The 23,412-nt window shown below is 35.7% G+C and overlaps 6 protein-coding genes across 7 annotated transcripts in view; 1 reads left to right on the forward strand and 5 right to left on the reverse strand.

Annotated features, from left to right (window-relative positions):
* LOC104807240 (probable beta-1,4-xylosyltransferase IRX10) overlaps positions 1 to 211 on the reverse strand; it is a 7,836-nt gene extending 7,625 nt beyond the window's left edge. For both annotated transcript variants that reach the window (XM_010532442.1, XM_010532434.1), the window contains exon 1: positions 4 to 211. The gene's annotated coding sequence lies outside the window, so the exon portion shown is untranslated. The remainder of the gene's footprint in view (positions 1 to 3) is intronic.
* A 2,907-nt stretch (positions 212 to 3,118) lies between these two features.
* On the forward strand, positions 3,119 to 5,477 carry LOC104807269 (random slug protein 5-like). Its single transcript, XM_010532477.2, has 6 exons — positions 3,119 to 3,356; positions 3,949 to 4,207; positions 4,397 to 4,433; positions 4,678 to 4,783; positions 4,976 to 5,086; positions 5,191 to 5,477. The coding sequence occupies exons 1-6, from the start codon at positions 3,216 to 3,218 to the stop codon at positions 5,305 to 5,307; spliced, it is 771 nt and encodes a 256-aa protein (XP_010530779.1). The 5' UTR covers positions 3,119 to 3,215; the 3' UTR covers positions 5,308 to 5,477.
* Positions 5,478 to 5,489: 12 nt separating this feature from the next.
* LOC104807277 (cytochrome b-c1 complex subunit Rieske-4, mitochondrial-like) lies at positions 5,490 to 7,535 on the reverse strand. The gene is made up of 2 exons (XM_010532489.2): positions 7,240 to 7,535; positions 5,490 to 6,304 (listed from the first exon to the last, which is right to left on the reverse strand). Exons 1-2 carry the CDS (start codon positions 7,418 to 7,420, stop codon positions 5,661 to 5,663), a joined length of 825 nt encoding a protein of 274 aa, XP_010530791.1. The 5' UTR covers positions 7,421 to 7,535; the 3' UTR covers positions 5,490 to 5,660.
* Positions 7,536 to 8,245: 710 nt separating this feature from the next.
* On the reverse strand, positions 8,246 to 12,289 carry LOC104807285 (glycine--tRNA ligase, mitochondrial 1). Its single transcript, XM_010532501.2, has 9 exons — positions 11,746 to 12,289; positions 11,124 to 11,506; positions 10,753 to 10,870; positions 10,445 to 10,639; positions 10,117 to 10,341; positions 9,953 to 10,012; positions 9,770 to 9,850; positions 9,280 to 9,685; positions 8,246 to 8,703 (listed from the first exon to the last, which is right to left on the reverse strand). The coding sequence occupies exons 1-9, from the start codon at positions 12,235 to 12,237 to the stop codon at positions 8,471 to 8,473; spliced, it is 2,193 nt and encodes a 730-aa protein (XP_010530803.1). The 5' UTR covers positions 12,238 to 12,289; the 3' UTR covers positions 8,246 to 8,470.
* Positions 12,290 to 14,960: 2,671 nt separating this feature from the next.
* Positions 14,961 to 17,520, reverse strand: LOC104807294 (ethylene-responsive transcription factor ERF113-like). The gene is made up of 2 exons (XM_010532512.1): positions 16,934 to 17,520; positions 14,961 to 15,578 (listed from the first exon to the last, which is right to left on the reverse strand). The coding sequence occupies exons 1-2, from the start codon at positions 17,181 to 17,183 to the stop codon at positions 15,040 to 15,042; spliced, it is 789 nt and encodes a 262-aa protein (XP_010530814.1). The 5' UTR covers positions 17,184 to 17,520; the 3' UTR covers positions 14,961 to 15,039.
* A 2,739-nt stretch (positions 17,521 to 20,259) lies between these two features.
* On the reverse strand, positions 20,260 to 22,486 carry LOC104824601 (4-substituted benzoates-glutamate ligase GH3.12-like). Its single transcript, XM_010556700.1, has 4 exons — positions 22,197 to 22,486; positions 21,841 to 21,942; positions 20,940 to 21,727; positions 20,260 to 20,843 (listed from the first exon to the last, which is right to left on the reverse strand). The coding sequence occupies exons 1-4, from the start codon at positions 22,484 to 22,486 to the stop codon at positions 20,260 to 20,262; spliced, it is 1,764 nt and encodes a 587-aa protein (XP_010555002.1).
* Positions 22,487 to 23,412: the final 926 nt, after the last annotated feature.

Here is a 23,412-nt window from a genome sequence, read left to right on the forward strand (position 1 = left end):
GAAGAGAAGGTATTTAAGCCAAGGAATGGTTGGGACGTCATGGGCGCAGTGGTTGATGGGTTTCCTTCGGGTTTAGGTCTAGGGTTTTTTTAATTGAGAACGGAAGAGAAGACACATTTTCTCCGGTAGGAAATTGAAAACGAAACACAGAAGAAATCGCTTCAAGAAACGGTGAGAGCCAGAGGAGAGAAATTGCTTGCGATGCACTTCGACGGACCCCAAAACTGCATGTGCGCGTGTGTAAGAACTTCATTAAAAAAAATAGGAAATTTAAAAAAAAAAACTCTTATCAATTTTTTCATAAAATAAAACGAACATAACTTTTACAAAATAAAATCTCAACTTAATTTTTAAATTATAAATAAACCTAAATTTTATAACAATTGTCAATTTTAAATGCATAACTAACATGACGTATCAATATTGAAACACGTAAATGATAACGTATTAAATATAGGTAAAATGTTAACTTGTAATATAGAATATTGATATATTACGTTACTATTTAGTTTAAAAATAACAATAACTATAAAGTTCGGTTTATTTGCAATTGAAAAATGAAATTATATTTTATTTAATAAAAAATAAACTTTATATTTTATTTTATAAAAATTGATAAGTTAAAGAGATTTTTTTTGGATTTTTTCAAAAAAACAAATATACAGAAAAAAATTATTCATCCACATAATATTTTGGAAAAATAAGTTGACGTAAAAAGTAAAAATATTTAAAATTACTCTAACCCCACGTAAAGTACGAAGAAAATATGTCAGTTTCACAAAAACATGTATGACATTTGTCGTCAAATAATAAAATATTAATATTTTACGGATGGAATTCTTGGATGTGCATCTATATAAAAGAGAGTTTTACCTTTGGTTCCCTTTGTTGAAATAATTTCTCAGATAATCATATGATCCTTTCAAACCAAATCACACCATATTTTATATTTGGTAAATTTTGAAAACTGGAATAAAAAAATAACCAAAATAAAACTTCACCCTAAGATATCCGCTCCTCCTAATCAGCCTAAAGATATTACATTTCTCCACTCACGACTACCAATTCCAATTTAAATATATATTAACGCTGCTAAATATTATATATATAATGAAAAATATATATTAACTCTGCTAAATATTATATATATATATATATATATATATGTGTGTGTGTGTGATCACTTTATTGCTCTTGTGGCTTGCCTCAACAATTTCCTCATATCATGAAAAAATAATGCTGATCACTTTGGTTTTTATTAGGGGGGACCCACACTTAGCAAATGTAAAATTTAATAACAAGCTTTTATTAGTAATAGTATTTATTGACAGTCTGATTTTGATATCAACATGTTATGGGTGTGTATATACTTTGTATGGATTCACGTTTATTAAGACTTTTTTCAGATAATCGGATATCCTGGATCAAAGTCTACGCTAATCTCGAAGTCGGAAGACAACCGTATGATTTGAACACTCCCTTTAAATTTAAAATTCAAATTCGGAATAAAACAAACGATTTGCACTTTTATTTCACCGTTTGAACTACCAACATTTATAAAAGAGTGTAATATAAAAAAAAAGTATCATTCAAAATTTTAATTAAATTCAAGTTTAAAAATTTTTTATTTGAAATTTTTTATTTTATAAATTCATTTTTTTACATTTTAACCATTTCAAATATATAGACTCGAATATGTTTACTTAAAAAAAATTAAAATGTTTATAATCAATCTCTGCAAGTATTATGAATCATAATTATTTTTTTAATTTTAAATCATCTGTCACTCCAACCAACATAATTTATGAAGGATGGCGAGTTCGATTGAGAAATAAACCAAACATATGAGTTATTATTATTATTATTATTATTATTATTATTATTATTATTATTATTATTATTATTATTATTATTATTACTATTACTATTATTATTATTATTGAATTTAAAATAGCAGCACTTAGTTATAAGTTAGAACATAAACGAGTTCGATTGCATAATATAGTGTCAGTTTTTTGGTACAATAAAGTTTACAAATCATTTCCAAATTCCAAGCAACGGAATTTATTCTATTTTCAATGTTTTCCTCATTTATTATAAACGACTTTTGCTAATGTGTCGCCCATAAACCATATATATATAATTCAAAAGTTTGATTGAATTGAATATTTCAATTTTAATTAATTAAAAAATAAGTATTCTATGAATTCAAGTTTGAACTTTTAAAACATTTTCAAAATTATAAACTCGAATTTTATTTATTAAATAAAATTTTAAAATAAACCTCTATAAATATTACACATCATAAATAATTTTTGAAATTCTCTGATCTGAAATAGCATAAGTTAGTTAGATATACGCTGACACTAAGCAAATTAATTACATGTCATTGTCGCCATTTTAATTCAATATAAAAAATAAAAATCACGTAGAAGTAATTAACACACACACACATATATATATATATATATATAAATTAATATTATTTGAAATTATAATTAAGTTAAATTAAATAAATTGTAATCCAAACTATTCCAGATATAGAAGAAATAGAAATTTATAGAACAAAAAATAAAATGTTAAACGATAAATATTTTAAAAGAAAATCCTATTCATGACTCCAAAATATGATATTTTGAAAATAAAGTGATGGACTGAAAAATAACAAGACCATAACCGGAATTAGAAATTTATTCATAAAAAAACGTTAAAATTTACGGTGATCATATTATTTATTATGTTTATATTTTATATATCTCACTAATTATTTGATAAAAATATTATAAATTCAACGTTGTGCTCAACGTGATCAAGATTAAATTTTTGATAATATGAATCACAAACTCACCGTTATAGAAAGATATGATTTGAAGTTAAAATAATAAAATAAGAGTATTTTTAATAATAGTTTTGAAAATTATTTTTTTTCAAAGGAGATGTTTTGACCAATTATCATAGACTAATAAAAATTATATAAAAAAAGGCTGAGTTGGTTGAGGGAAGATGTAAGGAGGAAAAAATGGGAAGAAATTTAAAGAGGAGAGGAAAAAACAAGGAAAAAGGGTCATTTATTTTGTTTTGTTTTCTTCATATTTGGCCATAGCTCCTTATTTATTACTCTTCTCTCCTCTCTTCTCAACCGTCTCTCTCTCTCTCTACTTCGGAGATCTGGTGGTCGCCGTTGCCGGAGGAACGTTGACTCGTTGCCGGAGAAAATGGAGAGTGAGACTAAGGAAGTGGCGATTAGAGAAGGTGGGAAAGAGAGAAAGAATGGTCCAGTGATAGAGGATGAGATCGAGCGAAGCAAGGTCGGGATCATGAGAGCTCTATGCGAGAGAGAAGATCCTTCGACCAAGGTCAACCTATTCTTCTTCTCTGGTTTTTTTTGTTTGTTTATCTTTTGGGTCTGTTTCTACGTTTCTGCTTCATTTCGAGTTCGTTAGAAATTTGAATTACTGGAGTTTGTCTGCATCGGTTTTCGAGGTTGAATTAGCTGCTGAGCGTGGAATTTGTCGTGATTAAGCTGATTAGGGCACCGAAGTTTCATTTCTTTGCTTGGATTAGTTTATGTATCAGTATCGAAGGAGCAAAATGCGATCTAGAAAATCTAGAGACCGTGTTGTCAACAAAAAAAAAAACACGGTGTTGACGAAAAAGTGATCATCTGTAGGTGGCTGAAGCACTTCCTCTAAGTTAGTTGATTTCGGTTTATCGATGCACCTTAGAGACCTTGTGGCAAAGATGGACAAAAGAAAGAAATTGTGGCTATAGCGGTGGAACAGGAACTTTGTGAACTTGGTATGATGTCGGAAGATGTTCGTTCCTGTATATGTTTGCTGTCTTGTTCTTAGCTCATACTTGAACTTACCCTTTCAAGATTAAGGTGCATTGCTTCAATTAATGTGAATTTGTGATGTATCGACTTCTGTTTTGTGCCTGGTTTTGCAGGATGAGGATGACCTGATGCTCAGAAGATTTCTCCGAGCACGTGACCATGATATAGAGAAGGCTTCTAACATGTTTCTTAAGTACATAAACTGGAAGCGGACCTCCGTACCTAAGGGTTACATATCTGAACCAGAGATTTCAAATGATCTTTCCCATAACAAGGTGTGTATGGGAGGTCATGATAAGCAGGGTCGACCTGTAGTAGTTGCTTTCGGGAGTAGGCATAACCCCTCCAAAGGGAACCCGGAGGAATTCAAGCGTGAGTGCATCATACATGTCGGGCCAACCCTTTCTGTTTAATTCTTGCATCAGACTAATGATTAACCTTGACTGAAGTTTTCTCATATAATACTAATCTTCGCATCCAGATCATGCACTGTACTTCCCTGTATGATTAACAGTCTGATCTCCATGATTGCTTCATGTCTATGCTGTGTTTGTGTTACAGGTTTTGTTATTTACACTCTGCAGAAGATAGTTGCCAGGTAACGACATTGGTCACTAATCAACTCCATTAATCTCCTGGAATCTTGCCTGAGTTCTTGCGGTTGGACTAGTTCTGTATGATCCTATCGTTAACCCAAGAACGAGAAACACAAAGTTCTGCACGTTCGAAGTAAAAAAGATACAGAGTTCTAGTAGATTCCCAAGTTCACCCGCTTCCAAAGATAGGAATTTTTACCTAACTAAAGAGATGCTAATACTTTTATTGTTGGTTTTATATCTTAGAATGCCAAGGGGAGAAGAGAAGTTCATAGCCATTGGAGATGTCCAAGGATGGGGATACTCCAACTGTGACATCCGCGGATACTTGGCTGCTCTATCGATATTACAGGTAAAAAAACATGTAATCCGCCTTATCCAGTAAGAACCCATCAAAGTAAAGTGGTTCAGATGCTGTTAACATCAAGAAAGAAAAACAGTTGGCATATCGAGATCTGCCATTAGGTTCAAACGATAAAATCCAATTCATTTGATTCAAGAAAATACAACACGACAGAACCCTTATTGTGAGATAACTTTCCAGGATTATCACCCAGAGAGACTGGGGAAGCTATACATAGTCCATTCCCCTTACATCTTCATGACAGCTTGGAAGGTGGTTTACCCGTTCATCGACAGCAAGACTAAGAGGAAGGTAAGTCTCTTGTCCCTATATTTGCAGGAAAAAGGAAAAATAATATAACAAAACTATTTCTTGTTGTGAAATTGATTGGAAATGTTTTTTTTTAATTTGGGAAGATCGTTTTCGTGGAGAACAAGAAACTCACATCTACACTGCTTGAAGACATAGAAGAGGACCAACTCCCAGACATCTATGGAGGGAAATTCCCTTTGGTTGCCATTCAAGACAGCTAAAAAAAAAGGGCCAAGTTACTGAATCCTCTGAATTACTTCTCTTTCTATCGATTGATATTTTATAGTTTTTATTATAATTATGGTCGGAAGAGACATATTTGCTATTGTTATTCGCTCTTCTTGCACAATTTCTCTTTTTCCTTCTAATACTTATGATAATATAAATATCAGATTACAATCTCTGAAACAAAAAAACAATGGATCTGTTCAACAAATAAGCAGAGAGTTTGTATTATTACATTATTTCAGTAAAAACAAAGACAATCTTTGTCTCCATCACCATAAAAAAACAGAACAGATTCACCTTAAGAAGTTGTCCCGGCCGAAAAGCTGTGTCCTAAATTTCAGAACCCTCAACCGATGAGTAACTTGTTCTCTTCCAAGAAGCTGTAAGTCGGAACTTCCAGGTTGAACGGGGCAGGACCCTTTCGGATTCTGCCCGAGATATCGTAGTGCGAGCCGTGACACGGGCAGAACCAACCGCCATAGTCACCGGCGTTCGGTAAGGGGATGCATCCCAAGTGGGTGCAGACTCCGACCACGACTAACCATTCTGGATTCTTAACCCTAGCCGCGTCTTCTTGCGGGTCCCTAAGAGATGCCAGATCCACGCTATTGGCAAGATTGATGTCGTCTTCTGTTCTTCTCCTGATGAAGACGGGTTTCCCTCTCCACTTGACCGTCACGGTGGTTCCAGGTTCAATGCTCGAGAGATCGACCTCGAGGGACGCAAGAGCCAGGACGTCTTTACTGGCTGACATGCTGAGGACTAGCTTGAGGACAAGAAGGCGGATCACGGATGCATACACGAATCTCCCGCCCGACAAGACGAAGTAAGCAAAAGCACGCTTGCTCGGGTCGCCCGGCGGGTAACGCTCGTGATTGTGCTCGTCATAGACAATCTTTGAATTAGGAGTTTTGACAGCTTCAACGGTTGCGGGGACTTCAGAAATGAAACCTACCTCGTTTCCTTGGTTGAAAGCTTGAGAAGAGAACCCTGCAAACAGCAAGAAAGAAGAAAATGATCCCAACAAATCGTATTCTCCATCAAATGTTCTAATGACTCGTCCAACAAAAAGATCTGAACTTTCATTGCAATTGTCCCAAGAAAGAAAATGTATGAGATAAAGATATAACAGAGCCATCCTCTGTAAACTCGGTCTCAATCATGAATTTGCGAACTTATGCCAAAAGGCTGACCGACCCTTGTGACCCAACAATGATAAAGACCGGGAGCATAGGAAGCTAAGTAACTCCGAACATCGGGAAACTTTTCTAACAATGGATTAAATTTTAAGTTCCTAAAACTTGAGCCGCCATTCAAAATAAGGCATCGGCCAGGTACATGTAACATATATGGCAAACATACAAAAAGATGGAAAAACTCCTTAGCAAAGATTGAACACATAGCTAGATTGGATAACATGATTATGATTCCAGTTTCATGCTTCACAGACCAAAGAACATCGAATACTTGAACGGGAATTCATCAACAAAGGAGGAAACATTCATTTCTCCGGAAATGAATATATACATAAGACCCGAAATTGTAGCATCTAATCCCTTCTCGAAGATTTGTAAGCAGTCGGAGTAATGGAAACCAAATCTTATAAAAAAAAAATCCGAATCAATCAAATCAAAAGCCACACGCGATGAAAACCAGATCAATTACAGAGATAGCTTGTAAATATATGACAAGTTCTGACATTTGGTGTAATAATTTGCATCCTTTTTCCCAAGATTCATGGAAGTCGCGATAGATAACAAAGACTGGTGCCCTCAATCAAATTATAAGCACATGATGGCAGAAATCTCTACCCAAAAGCATATAAATCGAATATTCAAATCAATCGAACAATAAAACCGCAAAAAAAACCCATAGAGCAAATCAATCGAAGGAAATGAGAAAAAAGCGTGGATCAGTAAAAAAACCTCTTATAAGGCTACGAAGGTCGGAATGAAAACAAAAGGGATCCGGAGAAGATTCGGATCTGCTGACGGAGAAGGAGTCACAGCCATCGAAGACGGGAAGGTTTCGGGAAAGTGCGAATGACGACGCCGTCGAAGATCTCTGCGAGAGAGAGAAAATCTTCCTCCCTGCAACACGAAGCATCTCTTGCTCTTACGGAAATGGTGGAATATAGGGTTTCGCTCTTTAGCAGAACCAGTCAGGCCACCAGAGACGGCGATCGGGGTGAGGGAGGGAGAGAAATATGAGTACCGTACCCCCTCCCCCGGTTTAAAGAATTGGAGAAAACCAGTACGTCGTCGTTTTATGCTCACTAAACGAAAACAAAGAAAAAAAAATAAAAATTACACTCCTTCCGTATCAAATTAGTTTCCGTTTTAATTTTTTTTGCAAATTTTAAATAAATTTTTAAAAAAAGTTATATAAAATCCTTATTTAATATTCAGAAAATAATGTGTTTTTAAATACTGTCTTTGCTATTAGAATTTGGTACTTTTTATTAAAGATAAAATTAGAAATTTTTTTAAAAACTTATTTAGAAAATCTAAAATAACAACCATTTTAAAACAGAAAAAAAAATAGCATAAAACATCAATTAATTTGAAACGGATGAAATATTAATTATGGGAAAATGGTCAATGTAATTTGATGTAAATCTAAACAAATTACGGAATCTAAAGTCCTTTTGTCAAATGGTAAAAATTAAATTTGGGATATAAATTTAAATTCAGATATCCATCTATCGATAGGATGAATATAGATGTAGTGAAAATAAAAATTCGATTCTCCAACTTAGATTTCGGTCGGCGAGGTCCATGGATACCGAAAAGGGTCGAATACCCAACCATCGTAATGCCGAAAAATCCAATAATCCAACTGAAAAACCTAGTTACATAAACTATATCTCTTTAAAAAAAATCACTATTAACAATTAGAGAAACCCAGAATCAACGATTAACAACTTTCGAATTAACAAAATCCTTTTACGGAAAATATAAGAAACTGTAAAGTAATTGATGTGATATACAACACAAATTGCGAAGAGGAAGTGTATGTGTGTGTTCTTCCACAGGTAATAAATAGATTGTTGTCCTTAAACGGGAACAGTCTCAGACAATAACAGAAACAAGACGACAGTGTTCCGTGACTCTTGGAAGGCTGCTAGTGTTTATGGCCAGCGCCTAAATTAACTAACTACTCGTCGGAACAACCAGAAGAGTGGTGCGGGAAACTTGCCCACACGTCTTTCCATGTCTTCCGTCCCTCGACGACGGAACTCACCACGGATGCCGCCTCCTCGAGGCTGACCCGAACTTGGTCTTTACTGTCCCGTTCTCTGATCGTTACCGATGTCGCTGAGTCGACGGTTATGGCAAATGGTACGCCTAGCTCGTCGGTTCTCGCGTATCGTTTCCCTATTGATGTACCTGTTAAAGCATCCACCATTCATTATCACAGTTTTCCCAGTTTGATAACGGGGAAAAGATTGAGCAAACAAGTAGCATGAATCACAGACACTAGGGCTCGGCATGGGTATCCTCCCCTGGACACCGAAATTCGGGAACCCGATCGCCGGCGAGTACGAGGTCGGATCCTTCGCTGGCAAAAACCCGAACCATGGGTTCAAGTATCGGCTTTATCAGATGACTACCCATGAGCCGTGGGGACCTGAGCCCGGAAGGGAGAAGGGGGAGAGAGAGGGTAGAGCCAAATCACGGGAGAAGGGGGGAGGAGGGTCAGGAGGCATGGCGAGGACGAGCCTAGGCAACTGTATCACGGCCCTCACCTTCTCGCTTTTGCCTCATTGACCAGGTATCCGAGCCCTCATCGGTACCCAAAGTTTGGGTACCAACCATCTCAAGACTGAGAGCGAGTACACCTGACAGAAACACTCGAGTATTCCGAGGCCGAGATCGGGTGACCCGAAAATCTCAGATACCCGCCCACACCCACTCCTAATATACATTACATCATTTTCCATATTGAAAGATTCGAGTCATTACCAGTGATGTCGATCTTATGAGAGATGCCAGCAGAAGTGAGTTCCTTGGAAATGACTTTGGTGACTTCCTCGTACTGTTGGTTCTGAACAAGTGGGAAGACAGTGCATTTGATGGGTGCAACGAGAGGAGGAAACCGGAAAAGGTTCAACTGTTCGTCCCCTGCTTTGCTCGGCCTCATGAAGAAACAATGCTCGTACAGACAATATATAATCCGACCAATTCCGAAAGAGGGTTCAATCACCGATGGCGTGAAAACCCGTTGGTGTTCCTTCTTTTTCTCCTTCGAGATCGAAAGCATGTTCTTCTTAACGGTCACATTCTTCCCGAGGGTACACACGTAAAACTCCACCTCCCCTTTGGATTCCAGTGCTGCCTTCATCTCCATAGCTTCTTTCTCATTCATAGCCTAATATTTAAAGACATTATTCATGTGAATCATGAAGTTAAGCCTAATGGAGTAACATGAGACCAAGAGGACTATTTCAACCACCTCTAAAGCTTCGACCACATTCTTCTGGGTTCCCTTGAATGCAAGACCCAGTTCCTTCTTCACTGGAGCAATGACCAGTTTCTGCGATAAAAAGACCGGCAACATTATGGACAAAATACATAGAGATCGGACTGGGGGGTTTTCCACAAGTATGTCGAGCTTGCTGTAAAGACGGCATATTACCTCTACTTCTCTAGGCTCGGAGAATTTCTCCTGCGCTACAAGAGGAACACCACTTTTGTCCTGCAATAAAACAATGTCAAAAATCCACTTTGCACATCAGCATGACGTCCATGAAAGAACATCCAAGATTCAGATCATGAAAGAATGCAAACGTAATTTCTTACCGAGTGAGCACGCAAGTCGTATGCAGATCTATCTGCAATTCCGACACATTCAATCCATCCATATGAACATTCAATCTCAGCATCCCAACAATCTGCAGCATAATGTGCCATTTCATTTGCTAAATGCTGACGGAATCGCAATCTTTCCGGGTCTATGCCAAGACGAGTGAGGAAGAGATACACTCTCCCAATAAAGTAGCCAAGAGTCTCGTTGTTGACAATTCCCTGAACACACAAAAAAAAAAGCTTTTAACCATCAATGCTATCAATGATAAAGAGAGATAAGCTTGTGGGCCGTTGGGTATATATCATAAAGAAAGTAACTGACCTTGGCAACTGCTTCACCAATGCAAAGTTTCTTTGCAGACTGACCAGACATTTGCTCCTCTCGTGGGAACATAAGGAATTCCAAGTTTGCAATGTCAGAGAATTTTGGATGTGATTTATTCTCAGGATCAACGAAGTGCTCAATTTCTGCCAGTGTGAATTCACGAACCCTAAGAAGCCCTTGACGAGGAGATATCTGCATGCAAAGCGAGCCACTCACTAAAACCCGAATGTAATAGAAAAATGTGCCCTTTCAAGAAGATAAGAGAGAATAGAAGATTACTAACAGAGAAAAGGAAGATATCTCACCTCATTTCTAAAGGCTTGACCAATTTGAGCAGCAGCAAATGGCAATTTGTTCCCATTGTAATAATACAAGTCCTTGAAGTTCACAAAAATCCCTTGCGCAGTTTCAGGGCGCATGTAACTGGAACACAAAAAAAAAAAGCTCAGCAGTGTTCAATGAGGACGAAATACATTAGACAGCAACCGTAAGCATCTAATGAGCTACTGAGCTAGTTAAAAGAATTTAAGAAAGTTTTATACTGCAAAAGAGAAAAAGATGAAATAACAAGCAAGATTTGCGCCACTATTTTTCAGAACAGAAACAAAAGTTTATACCGACTAAATAAGAACATTTTCAGACAACGATGACAGAACTATAACAAGGAAATACTTGCCCGGGGATCAAACCAGATGGGCCAATGGATGTCTGGAACATCAAGTTAAATGGGTAAGGATCAGAGAGTGGGTTCTTCGTGTCTGGAGCAGTGATCCCATACTCCTTGATCTTGGCACCAAGCTCTTCAGGAGAAAGGTCATCCAGAAGGGCAAGAACATGCTTCAACTCAGCAGCTTTCTCAGCAGATATGGTAAGATCTTTCTGCAGCTTCTCATTACAATAATCCTTAAGCAAGTGATCAGCACGGTAACATGTTCCTGTTTTCTCATCCTTAACCATAAGGTCAGTGAACTTGTCCACATGCCCAGATGCCTTAAGAACAACCTCAGGAGTCACACATGGACAATCAACTTCCAACATGTTCTCCTCAAGAACAAAATGCTGAAGAACAATGAAGTACAAAACCATCAGAACCTCGCAATGCTGCTAACGACATTATAAGCGGGATCGATTCCACAGCATTTGTCACATTCAAATGCATTTTCAATTTTCTCGTCTACTTCTTGTCTTCCAATTTCTCAGCTTTGGATAACATTTCTATAAATTAACACATTCTCTCGAATTCTACTGCTAATAGAACAACGAAAGTAAGTCCCAATCGTATGGAATCCGTAGCTTACCTGACGCCAAAATTGAAGAACATTGGACTTAACAGCGCAACCAGGAGGACCGTAATCATAAAGCCCAGCGACGCCGCGGTAAATCTTGAACGAAGGGATGAAGAACAAACGCCGCTCGAGGGTATTGACGCCAGCTTGCCGGAAAGCCTCACGGCTAAGAACGCCATCGGCGGAGCCTCCGTCACCGCTGACGGAGGCTTGAAGCTGTTTCTCGACGGCGGCTTTCTCGATCTTCAACTTATTGAGAAGCACAACGGCGGCTTCGATCTCCGGCTTCCCAGCGCCGGAGGCCTTGAGAGCCCGAACGGCGTTGCCCTGAGCTTCGACGGCGGATAACTTCTCCGACAACGACTGGCGAAGGGATTGCTCACCGGAGCCCATCGGAATCCTGGTCGGGATCGACTTAGCTTGGGAGTGAAACAAGCTGAGGAAGGAGAAGAGATCTCGGCGAATGCGTGTCGATGAGGAGACGATGGTGGAGAAAACGCGCATACGAAAATGGTGGTGGTTCCTGTGAATTTGTGTTTAGGGTTTTTCGGATATGGATTCAGATAACTTTTTTTTTTTTTTCGGAAGTGGAAAATATCTAACACCTTTGGAACCATTCAGAGGATTACAAATACGATTCAGAAGGTTAAATAAATATGTAAACTATTTGGGCCATTATCTCTAAACTGGGCTTAGTTTTTTTAAAACATTTCCAATTGCAGCCCAAACTTTGGGACTTGTTAATTACGTTAATTTTGTTAATAAAATATTTTTCCAATTATATAAAAAAAATTCAAGTTCAGCTATTTTAATGTTTAAAAACAAATTATTGTTTCATTTACCAATTAAAATTTTGTATAACAATTCAACTACTTTTAATGCAGCTATTATTTTTTTCCATGATTTTTAATGAGAACACAGAAAAAGGAAGAAAAAAAAACCAACTGTGAAGCGACCTTCATGTCATGTGCATGCCGCAAAATTTGAACGTAGAAGAAGCCGAAAGGGTAACTGACACATAGGCACAAGCACACAAGTCATCAGAGGCATGATTCATGACCACGTTCATTTGTTTTTGTTTTGTTACGGTTTTTTCACCTCATAGTAGGAAAAATCTCATATAAACATCTCAAACTTTACAAAATGTATTACTTAAACTTCTAATTTTATCTAATCGATATCTCAACTATTAAAATATTCTAAATTAATACCTAAAATATTAAAATATTTTAAAAAATACTTTAATTCATGAAATCGACAGCGATTCTCAATCTCGACTATAGCGACGACGTCTAAATTACGTGTTAATTTTTAATAAAAATAAATAAAACTCACGAAATCGATAACAATTTTCAATCTCGATTCTAATTATGATGTATAAATTAAATGTTAGTTTTAAAATAAAAAAACTAGTTGAAGTTGTAAATTTCTCTCGATTTTATTATGAGTTGAGGTATCTATTTGAAACATTTTAATATTTGAGTTATCATTTTTTACCATTTTAATAGTTGAGATATCAATAAGGTAAAATTAAAATTTTAGATATTTATTTGGTACATTTTGTAAAGTTGAGGTATTTATATTGAATTTTTCCTAATAATTATTAATCATATGATATCTTTTTCACTATATTCAGTTATACATTTTTTAATCTGCAAATGGTGAGATATAAGACAGAGTATTGTATATATAATTAATAATGATCGAATATTCATTTATTAGTTAAAAATTCATTACAATTTTTTTGTAATTTTGAATATGATGAATATGTCTGATTTTTTATTTGCTATTTAAATTTTTGGGTTTGGATAATTTTATCTAATAAATTTTTATATTGTATTTCAATTTCATTATGATCTTATTCCAATTTATTTTATTAAAAATATTTACTTTTATCATTTCCTTAATTTTATTTGAATTAGTATTAAATTCAGATGTGATTAATCAGATTTAAAATGCTATATCGATTAATTTTTAAATCGAAACTATAGTTGTTTGGATTCAATGGACCAAAAATATCCGTTCGTTTAAAAATAACATTCTAGAATATGGAATTTAAGGAAACAAAAAAAAAGAATTCTTTATTATTATTATTTTGGCTTTTGTCGGCTAGTTAAATGTGTTTTTCACCCTTTAATTGTGTTGAAATTTGATTTGATTGGGATTTATACGAATGGCCCACGGAAGCACACATTGAGGGAAACAAGTGCGAATGGGCCCACATCGACGCATGCGTAACTCTCAAGAATGTTATAATTTATGTCATTTTCATATATCATTATAAAATAAAGTAATAATATAGAAAAACTGGAATTATGAAGGGAAAAAAATTCAGGATATATATATATATATATATATAAGGAAGTTTGCCCGATTCATGATGTGAACAGACAATATGTCTTTTGAGACGGAATAATTCTGTAGAACGGTCCAACTTGCTGTATAATATATACTATATAGCCATGTGAAAGAGGGTTAGGGTTTTAATATGGTTGGTTTGCAGTTGGAAATTTATGAATTTTTGCACCGACGCATATATATAACATATGTATATATATGTATCCGTATATAAACATATATACATACATCCTGACATGTTTAGTGGGACCAATAATACACTTTTTGCATCAAGAATAATCAAGGCTCTACATATGTAACATAATTCACCAAATAATGATAACAAAGTTGACACGTCACACATCCAAGCCGGATTATATATATATAACAACAGGTCATCATCAACTTCCCGAATAAGCATAGCCTTGCAATTGTGTAAGATAATATATGGAATAAATGGACTTCCATACTCATATGCGATAAATATATAAATAAACCGTAAAATAATTTTCGTGTATATTGACATTTAGTGTAAATGTGCTCCACAAATATATTATATTATACTATGGTGTGACGCAAACTGGGATAAATAACGATCAAGGAAAGGGTATCGTTGTCTATCTATAAATATATTTTAAAAAGCAACAGGGAGAATTTATTATATATATATATATTAAATCCGTGTAATGCATGTATATATAAATCATTCTCAGTTCTAACTGAGAATCTGAACGAACGATACTAGAAATATCACTTATCACTTTCATGGGTCGGAGAATTTTCAGACCAAAAATAATTAAATCCTCACCATGCATGCTTCATATTTAAGAGCGCCCGCGCACACACGCATATATATATATATATGACATATGCATATTGCAAGCTCGGCATATATAAATTGCTTATCTTCCACTAAAAGTCGTATATTGATTATATTTCCCAATCGATATATAATCATATGATTAAATACTAATATCTCGGGTTGTTATAATAATCGTAACCATAGTTCTTGTCCTCCTCCTGCTGAGCTTGTTGAGACGTCGACGTGAACGACGAAGACGACGGAGATGACCATGACGTCATCGTCGAGAAGGGTTGCTGTCCGAAAAGGCTCGAAGTATAATACGACAAGTCCACGTCAGCGTTACTCGTAAGAAGCTGAGCATACTGAAGTATGTCTTGGTTGTAAGAATCGTGTGAAGAAGATGAGCCATCCAGCGGCGCGTGCACATCACTCGCCGCCGCTCCCGGCGCGGCAGATGAGGAGGGGTGTGGTGCCACGTGGCTTGTCGTGGAGGTGGGGATTTGGATTCGTTCGGGGAAGTTGAGCTTGGCCTTGGCGCCTTTGAATTTGAGGGCGGCCCGGTCGTAGGCAAAGGCGGCTTCTTCCGCGGTCTCGAACGTTCCGAGCCAAACCCGAGCGGCCTTCTTCGGGTCGCGGATCTCGGCCGCCCATTTGCCCCACGGTCGCTGCCTCACGCCTCTATAGTGCTGTCTCCTCGGTTGATCTAATTCATGTGACGACAATTTTTTGTTCTTCGTGAGTCCAAAATTATTCGAGATAAACATCAAAATAAAGATAAATACGAATAATATATATAGATAAACATTAATATAGATATATTTGTATTTTTTCATAATTCGATCTGAATTCATACATACATATATATATATATATATCGATTAACATATGGCCTAGACATGTCAAAAATCTTATACATATGCACACTTATGTGAATTGAATAGATCATAGAGAATGAATAACAATGAGACATAATGTATCATATGTTTCCCATGCTATAATATGATATGAGGGAAAATATATATGATTTGGCAGAAACGCAGTACATAAAACGATATTTATGATATAAAAAGATGGATTTTCTTGATTTTATTGACATATCCGTCACATTTCATGTAAGGAAAATATTGTTCGCGTATTGAAACAGATTAAAAAAAACGAAATAGTTATTTGAATAGAATATGTACGTACGGTTTTTGGATATAAAATTATGCACTGTTTAATTTATAGATTATATTATTATTGATTAATAATTAAATCTGTTCACTATTTGGCATCACTCAACCTATATGTAAATGCATACTAAAATCATACTATAAATAAATATTCGAAAGCGCATAAATATAGATTATATTTCCCCCAAAAAGCAAATTAATCGTGTTAAACGAGCTTAGAGACATTTAAAATGCGCACATAATATAAAGTTGATGGAGATTGATAATGAGCAAGAGAGAATGAATCTGAAAAAGAACCAAGCAATCTGTAGGTGATAAAAATCGCCCCATTTGGCATATAAATATATATACGCCAAATTAAAACATGGTTTTATATGAATATATGGATTTTTCTATTGCCCAATTTGTACATCTTGCACAATATATATGTATGTATATAAAGAGGAACATGTAATAAAATGGACGGACACGTAGTAGCCTGAAGAAACCATTTTTAAGGGCAGAAGAAAAGTTCTTTACGGAAAGTAAAAGACGGATGGATGCATTGAACTTGAACTTGTCATCATCCTAATAAGCCTAAACCAATCCAAAACCTTCCTCTTCCTTGTCCGTAAATTACACACGATCTACCTGTTTCTTCATTTCTTTCTTTTAATTTATGTTATATATATATATATATATATATATTAGAATCTGTCATATTTCTGTGGTGGCAAATAAGGGCAAAATTTTAGTTCTTTGTGCGAGATTTTTTGTTATTTGTTAAAAAAATCCTTTTAAAACGATTGATTAGATCAAGAAAAGTTTCGGTGCAGCACTAAGATTCAATTAAATTCCACATAACATAACCATGAATTAATAATCATTTATATGCATCGTCAATTACCTTGGCCTTGTTGAACTCGATCCGATTGATGAAGCTCCTCTTTGACCGGAGGGTCAGAGATGGCTAAAGGGCTTGACTTTTCCTCTCCGCCGCCGCCGCCGCCGGATGAGGTGGCAGGAGTTCCGATGAAGTGACTGAGGGCCGAAACCATCGCCGAGACGTCGGATTCGCTCCACGTGGCATAAGACGACGGCTCTTCGTCGGCGTCATCGGCCTCCGTTGCTTTCCGATGGAAGCGGCCTCTTTCCATTCCTCCGATCGATCCAATATTTTTCCAAGCAGTTAACTTTCGAATTAAGCTTTATGTATATATGATATATGTGTGTATAAATCTTGAAATAGACACACAAAAATTAGTATAGATCTTGAAATAGATACACACGAATCAGCAAACACGTGTGTACGTGTGTGTGTGTGTATATATAATTTTGTGAAGGGATCAGTTTGGATGATGAATATAATAAATAGGGAATTGACTGTGAATCGGGGAGTGATTAAGACATGGAGGGCGAATGAACAACTTTGGAGCAAATAAGGGTTTTCTTTGTTTCTAGGTTTAGTGTTGAATTTATGGGGGAAAGAATAGAAGTGTATATATATGCATACATATGTATGATACATATATGTGTATGTAAAGGAGGGGAGCTCAGGAAGAGGATATCTATGAAATATAATAGAAATAATAAAAATAAAATAAAAATTTGAAATGGTGGCAAGTGGGATCGGGACGGTATCTCTCTCTTGAGTTCTTTTTTTTTCATTTTTGGGAGTTTACATATTCTTCGCATTTTTGTGAAAATATTTAGGGCAGGATTACTTGACTATCGTAAATAATCACTTAATTATACGTGAAATATTTTATAGACGAATTTATATATTTTAGTTTTTTTTTATCTTCTTCATTCCAGATTAAGAAAAAATGCATGTTCTCATATTTATATAGAAATATCGTATATATTCTTTTTTTTTGGGTAAACATGTTGAGCATGTGATCCAAATACGAATATTTATTATAAGAAAAAAAAATACAAAAACGCCCTTCGGGACCAGATCAGCTGGTTGGGAGCGGGGGGCAATTCCTTGAGGTTGGGGATCGAATCATGCCGTCTCTCTTCCTCTGATCTGTTTGTCTGTCAGTCTATGATAATGGGCTGATTTACCTCCTATGCGTGTGTTGCAGACTCGTACGCGTGGATTTAGGGTTTGATCCGCAGGCGTCTAAGCCCAACTACGACCCGAGCGTTAGGCACGCCTAGTGGCCAGGTCCAGTCGGTGACTGTTAGGCGCGGGTAGTGGCCAGTTCGTTTCCGTTTGTAAGGATAGGTAGTCACGAGTTCCCAATGTATAAAAAAAATACAAAAACATAAAGTATATTAAGGTTGATTTTATTATTGTGGTAGGCGCGTGCTTGGAATAATGAGCAAAGTAGAAAATTAACAAGAAAGAAAACTGGAAAGAACAGAAAGCTGTGTGATTTGCGGATTCAAAAAAAGAAAGATGAAATAAAATAAAATAAAAAATATTTGGTAGCCGTACAATCTAATCTCCAATTATTATGATTTTTAATCTATTATTCACGTAACTAATCAAAATGATTCACATTCCCACTTTTTGTAAGTTTTTATAAATTCAATAAGAAAATATTATCACATGACAATATTAAGAATATATATTTTACAGTTTATTCCATATATATTTTTGTTGAACTAATACAAACCAAGCTATCAATCATCGAATGTTATTTATGAATGATTTTTTTTAAAGTTAGTTAGATAATTATTTGTTTTTTTAATCAAAAATAGTATTTGATGAATTTTATAATAAATATAAAATAAAATATTTTTAAGTAAGTTATATAGTTGACAAATTTTTTTTGAGTTTTTCATAGAACATCTTTTTTATATTTTGGATACACGTAGTCTTATTTGTTTTCTTTTGAGCAAAGCCGAATTCACAAATGAATTTCCTATTTATCAGTTACGTTATATTTTCTTTTATGTTGATTATAATCATCGAATACATATTTTTTCTCAAAAGGCATCTCTATCTATCGAATTATTGCTCTTATGTCGATATGGATTTTGAGGGGAAAAAAACCAAATGAATTATTAATATTATTTTTTTTGAGAAAGAAATTGGGCGAGAGTGTGAAAACGAGAAAGGCAATGATGAGATGAGAAAGGGCATGTCATGTGATTGATGGCATGACATGATGAGATGAGATCCATGTTGATCTCATTACATATGCTTTCGTCTTATATTATTATGGCACGAACGAGAGACTCGAGTTGAGTTCTGTCCTTATCACTTTGGGATCGTACTACATAAAGTAGCAATAGCGTATATCCACTACCCATTCGTCCGTATTACGTGGCATTAAAAAGCTTTTATATACATACAATATGTATATATGTGTGTGTGGATTGAGTTTATAAATCGAAATTATTCATAAATTATGTATGAATGCGCGTTTGAATTCGTATTTCCCAATCAGATACCAAAAGATATAATTATAAAATTTGATTTTAATGTTTGTTAAATTATGAAATTATCTTTAGGATCTATTAATAATCACTCTTATTTTTTCTAAAGAGAATCACATAAATATTTAAATATTTATTGAAATTATAAAACTATCCATAATAATTTTTGTATTTTGACAAAATTAGGATTCATATTTTTTTTGGACAACCAAAAACATTTTTTTTGGTATTCAACACTCGGATATACGAAAACCATAAAAACGATATCAGATTTCAAATCTTGAAAATATTCGGATACAGATCCATATCCATAAAATTCTTTTATTACTTTCTTTTGTAGACAAGTGCAAATTTCATGTTTTATTACTTTCTATTTCACAAAAAATGGGTTTAAAAAAACAATATTCAGACAAAACGAAACCGAATGGGAAGTGATCCGATTCATCCCATTAAACTACGACTCTTTGAATGAGATAGTTTGTTATAAGATTGTTTAAGTTTTTTTTTTTATTATTAGGGAAAATATCCTAAAAATACTCATTCAAAAAAAAAATATCAACTTTAATATGATAAATAAATATACCAAATATTGAAATATGATTAGAAAAAATAGAATAACTCTTAAAATTGAAAATAATTTTTTACGGATATCGTTAAGATCCGATCATATCAAATTATTTTTGAATAAATTACACTATTAAGGTCCGTGTGTAAAACATTTTTAAACAATTTGAATAGAATCGTCGATAATATATATAATTAGGAAACGCATATAAAATTGATTTCGGTTTGAAAAATTAGGATATTTTTTTTACACATTTCAATATTTGGTATATTTATTTATCAAATTGGAAACACTATCGATCCATGCAGGGGAGGGCATTTCTTGCTGAAGAATCTCGCAATGACCCTCTCCTCCATAACGTCCAATGCCTTTGCTGAAGACTGAATGCATCTGGGCGTCTTGTACTGACAAATCGAAGCTCCTTCTCCAACGAAGAAATCCATCAGAGAATCGAACGTTCCATCTCTCACCACTCGTATTTCCAGCGATCCGATGCACGTATCTTTGCTCCGGCATCTCTTGTAAACAGCATCGAGCGATTCCTCGACCGCGAAACAACAGTCTTCCAACACCTCGGGAATGAGCTCGGGATCGTCCTCGGCCCTACTTAGTTCCCAGTAGAGAACGTAGTGGCCCGGGACAGTAGATGTGTCGGCATAGCTGGTGAAGTCTGTCAGCCTTAGAGCCGAAGACTCGAGCCTAAGCTTCGCGATATTCACGGCTTTGAAGAGATCCTCCTCGTTCGTTTTCTCCGTGTCGATGCTTAAAACCACGTTTTCTCTCCTTACGAATCTAAACTGAGGCGCGTTGTTGTGGAAACCCGTCACGAGTAGGACATCCCCCACTCGCATTCTGTATAAACCTGGTGAAAAAAGAATCAAGAAAGCCGTTTGAACATGTGATCACAAAACCGATATATATATATATGTATATATGTGTGTGTATATGTGAAACTTGCCAGAAAAATTTGTGACCAAGGGTTCATAGTACAACCCTAGTTTTACATCCGCAAGATCAACAATCCCATGATCATCATCTACATCCACATGCTTGAACTCAAAGTATGATGCGTTAGGCATGAAAGTATAAGATATGTCTCGAGGTTCAGATAGAGGTTCGAGATTTATCCCGAAAACACTTTCCGAAGAGCCGTAAATCGTCGAGATGAGGGGCAGATCCTTGCCGTAGAATTCTAGCGCCGGTATATACTGCGCCATCGAACCGGTGATGATAGTTTCGACACATTTGGTGTTCGGCCAGAGCCGAGACACTATACCTTCCCATGGCTTTCGGCTGCATTCGTGCTCGATCGTATCCGCCAATTCAGGCTGAGGCCCTCCGAGGATCGGATAGACGGAATTCTTGCAATCCGGGTCAGTGATCCACTCGCTGATATGGCCTAATCGTATGTTCGAACACAATTCCTTCCAGAAATCTTCGAGAAACTTGAGCGCTCTTACCAGGACAGAAGCGAAAAAGGAACCGACCCTCACGACCTCGTCTCTTCGGACAAGGCCGCAGAGCAGATGGCAGTACAGGCTTTGCCTGCTGTCCGGACAGAAGATGACGTCATCAGGGCTCGTGTAAGAAGTGTGCCAGTTCGATGGTCTGTGTGTGAAATAATCGCTCTTGAAGTAGCTGCTGGTTGCGGACCAAACAGGTAAACCACAAGGCGCGTGAATCTGTGGTGGTTTAGTAGCGAAGAAAAACATCATTCCTTTTCCTCGTTCCACGCCATCCACTTGCCTAGTAAGTCAACAGAAAAGTCAAAGCCATTGTCAGTACGGTGTCTTCGCCATAATCTCATATATAACCCACAAACATCATAGTAGAAAGGTTCAGAGGGAGAATCTATGTACTTGCTTGTAACGAACATGCGAAGATCGTTGATGAATAGAAAATTCTCCAAGAACGTGTTGCTGCAAGGAATAATCTTCTGTGCTCCTCCTGAAGTTCCGGAACTACAAAAGAACATCCGTACAAGGAACCTAAACCTTAATCGATCTGAAAAGAATCTAACATAGACCCGTTTCATAGATCAATTAAACCATCGGTTGAAATCACGTTAATTTGTATAAGAATCCGATTACAATTTTTTTTTTGATAAACTCAATGCCACGACCCAAATATACTCTCGGAAATCCGGTAACTATCACGTTTTTTTTATACATTTCTACCATTTTTCGATGGCCCGATCGAGAAATCGGGTCCGTACCTTAGCAGGAGACTGGTAATGGGTGCGGAAGAAATGACGTCCGAGGGCTCTCCATTGAAGACACGCTCGATATAAGGCTTGACATCGTCGTACTTGACGACAGGAACATTCTTCTTGAAGTGTTCTTTATCGAACTGGCCGTCACCGTCGTCAAGAAAACGTCGAAGATACTCTGTGTTCATGTTGCGAGTGACGATCTCTTCCAATACTCTGTCTTGTATTTGCTTAACGTTCTTCGTTGGATCCTCGATAACCTTCACCCTGTCATTGAGATCAAAGCTTGTACTCATTTTTTTTTCTCTCTAATCAACTTGAGTTCTCTTTAACCAAAAAAAAAACTTGTGTTCTGGTTCTACGATGATTACTCTTGATTTTTTTTTTTATAATTATATACATAAAAGATAGGGAAAAAAAGGTTAGAGGAAACATGTAATGGGACAAAAGCAAAAGATTGTTTAATTAATAAACCTTAATATCCAAAATACAATTTGGAACTTTAGAGATCTATTGTTCACATTTACAAATATATATATATATATATATGTATATATATATATATTGTTTCTTGAAATATTAAAGGCATACACGCAAATCTTGTCATATAACAATTATTACATGTCATATATATATATATATATATATCCATAATACATGCCTTATATACGCTTGTTACAGTCCTTCAAAATCTTTATGTGGCAATACGAAGGATAAGGCGCGCGAAAGAAGAGGCTCGAACAAGGCAAGAGGAGAACAACGTTTTCAAGAACCTTACATGTGAATTATTTTTTTTTTAACGAAATGTTATATTCTCTTAAAATTTAAATAAAAAAACAAAATTTCATTAGGAAAAAAAAATCGCGTTACGAGGCCAAAGGTGGGATTTGTTTATTGGATTAATAAAGCAACGGCGAATATGCTCTCCCAATATGCAATTTATGTGTTTTTGTTATATTAATATTTCCCTTTGTCTTTTGTCCAAGCCCCTTATAATTTATGTTAACAAAGTATAATGATGTCTTATGTAGTCGGTCTAAAATTAATATTGTAATGATTTCAAATGCGACACTTTCGCATTTAGTATTATTTTATGCATTTTGTCACGTGGCTTTTTACAAAAGTGGATGCCGAGTTGTTTATTCATATAAATATTTTAGTACTACTCAGAGGATTAGATTCGACCTGTTGAATCATATATATATATATATATATATATATA

This window comes from Tarenaya hassleriana, unplaced genomic scaffold (genome assembly GCF_000463585.1).
Source record: "Tarenaya hassleriana unplaced genomic scaffold, ASM46358v1 Cleome1, whole genome shotgun sequence".
NCBI lineage: Eukaryota > Viridiplantae > Streptophyta > Magnoliopsida > Brassicales > Cleomaceae > Tarenaya > Tarenaya hassleriana.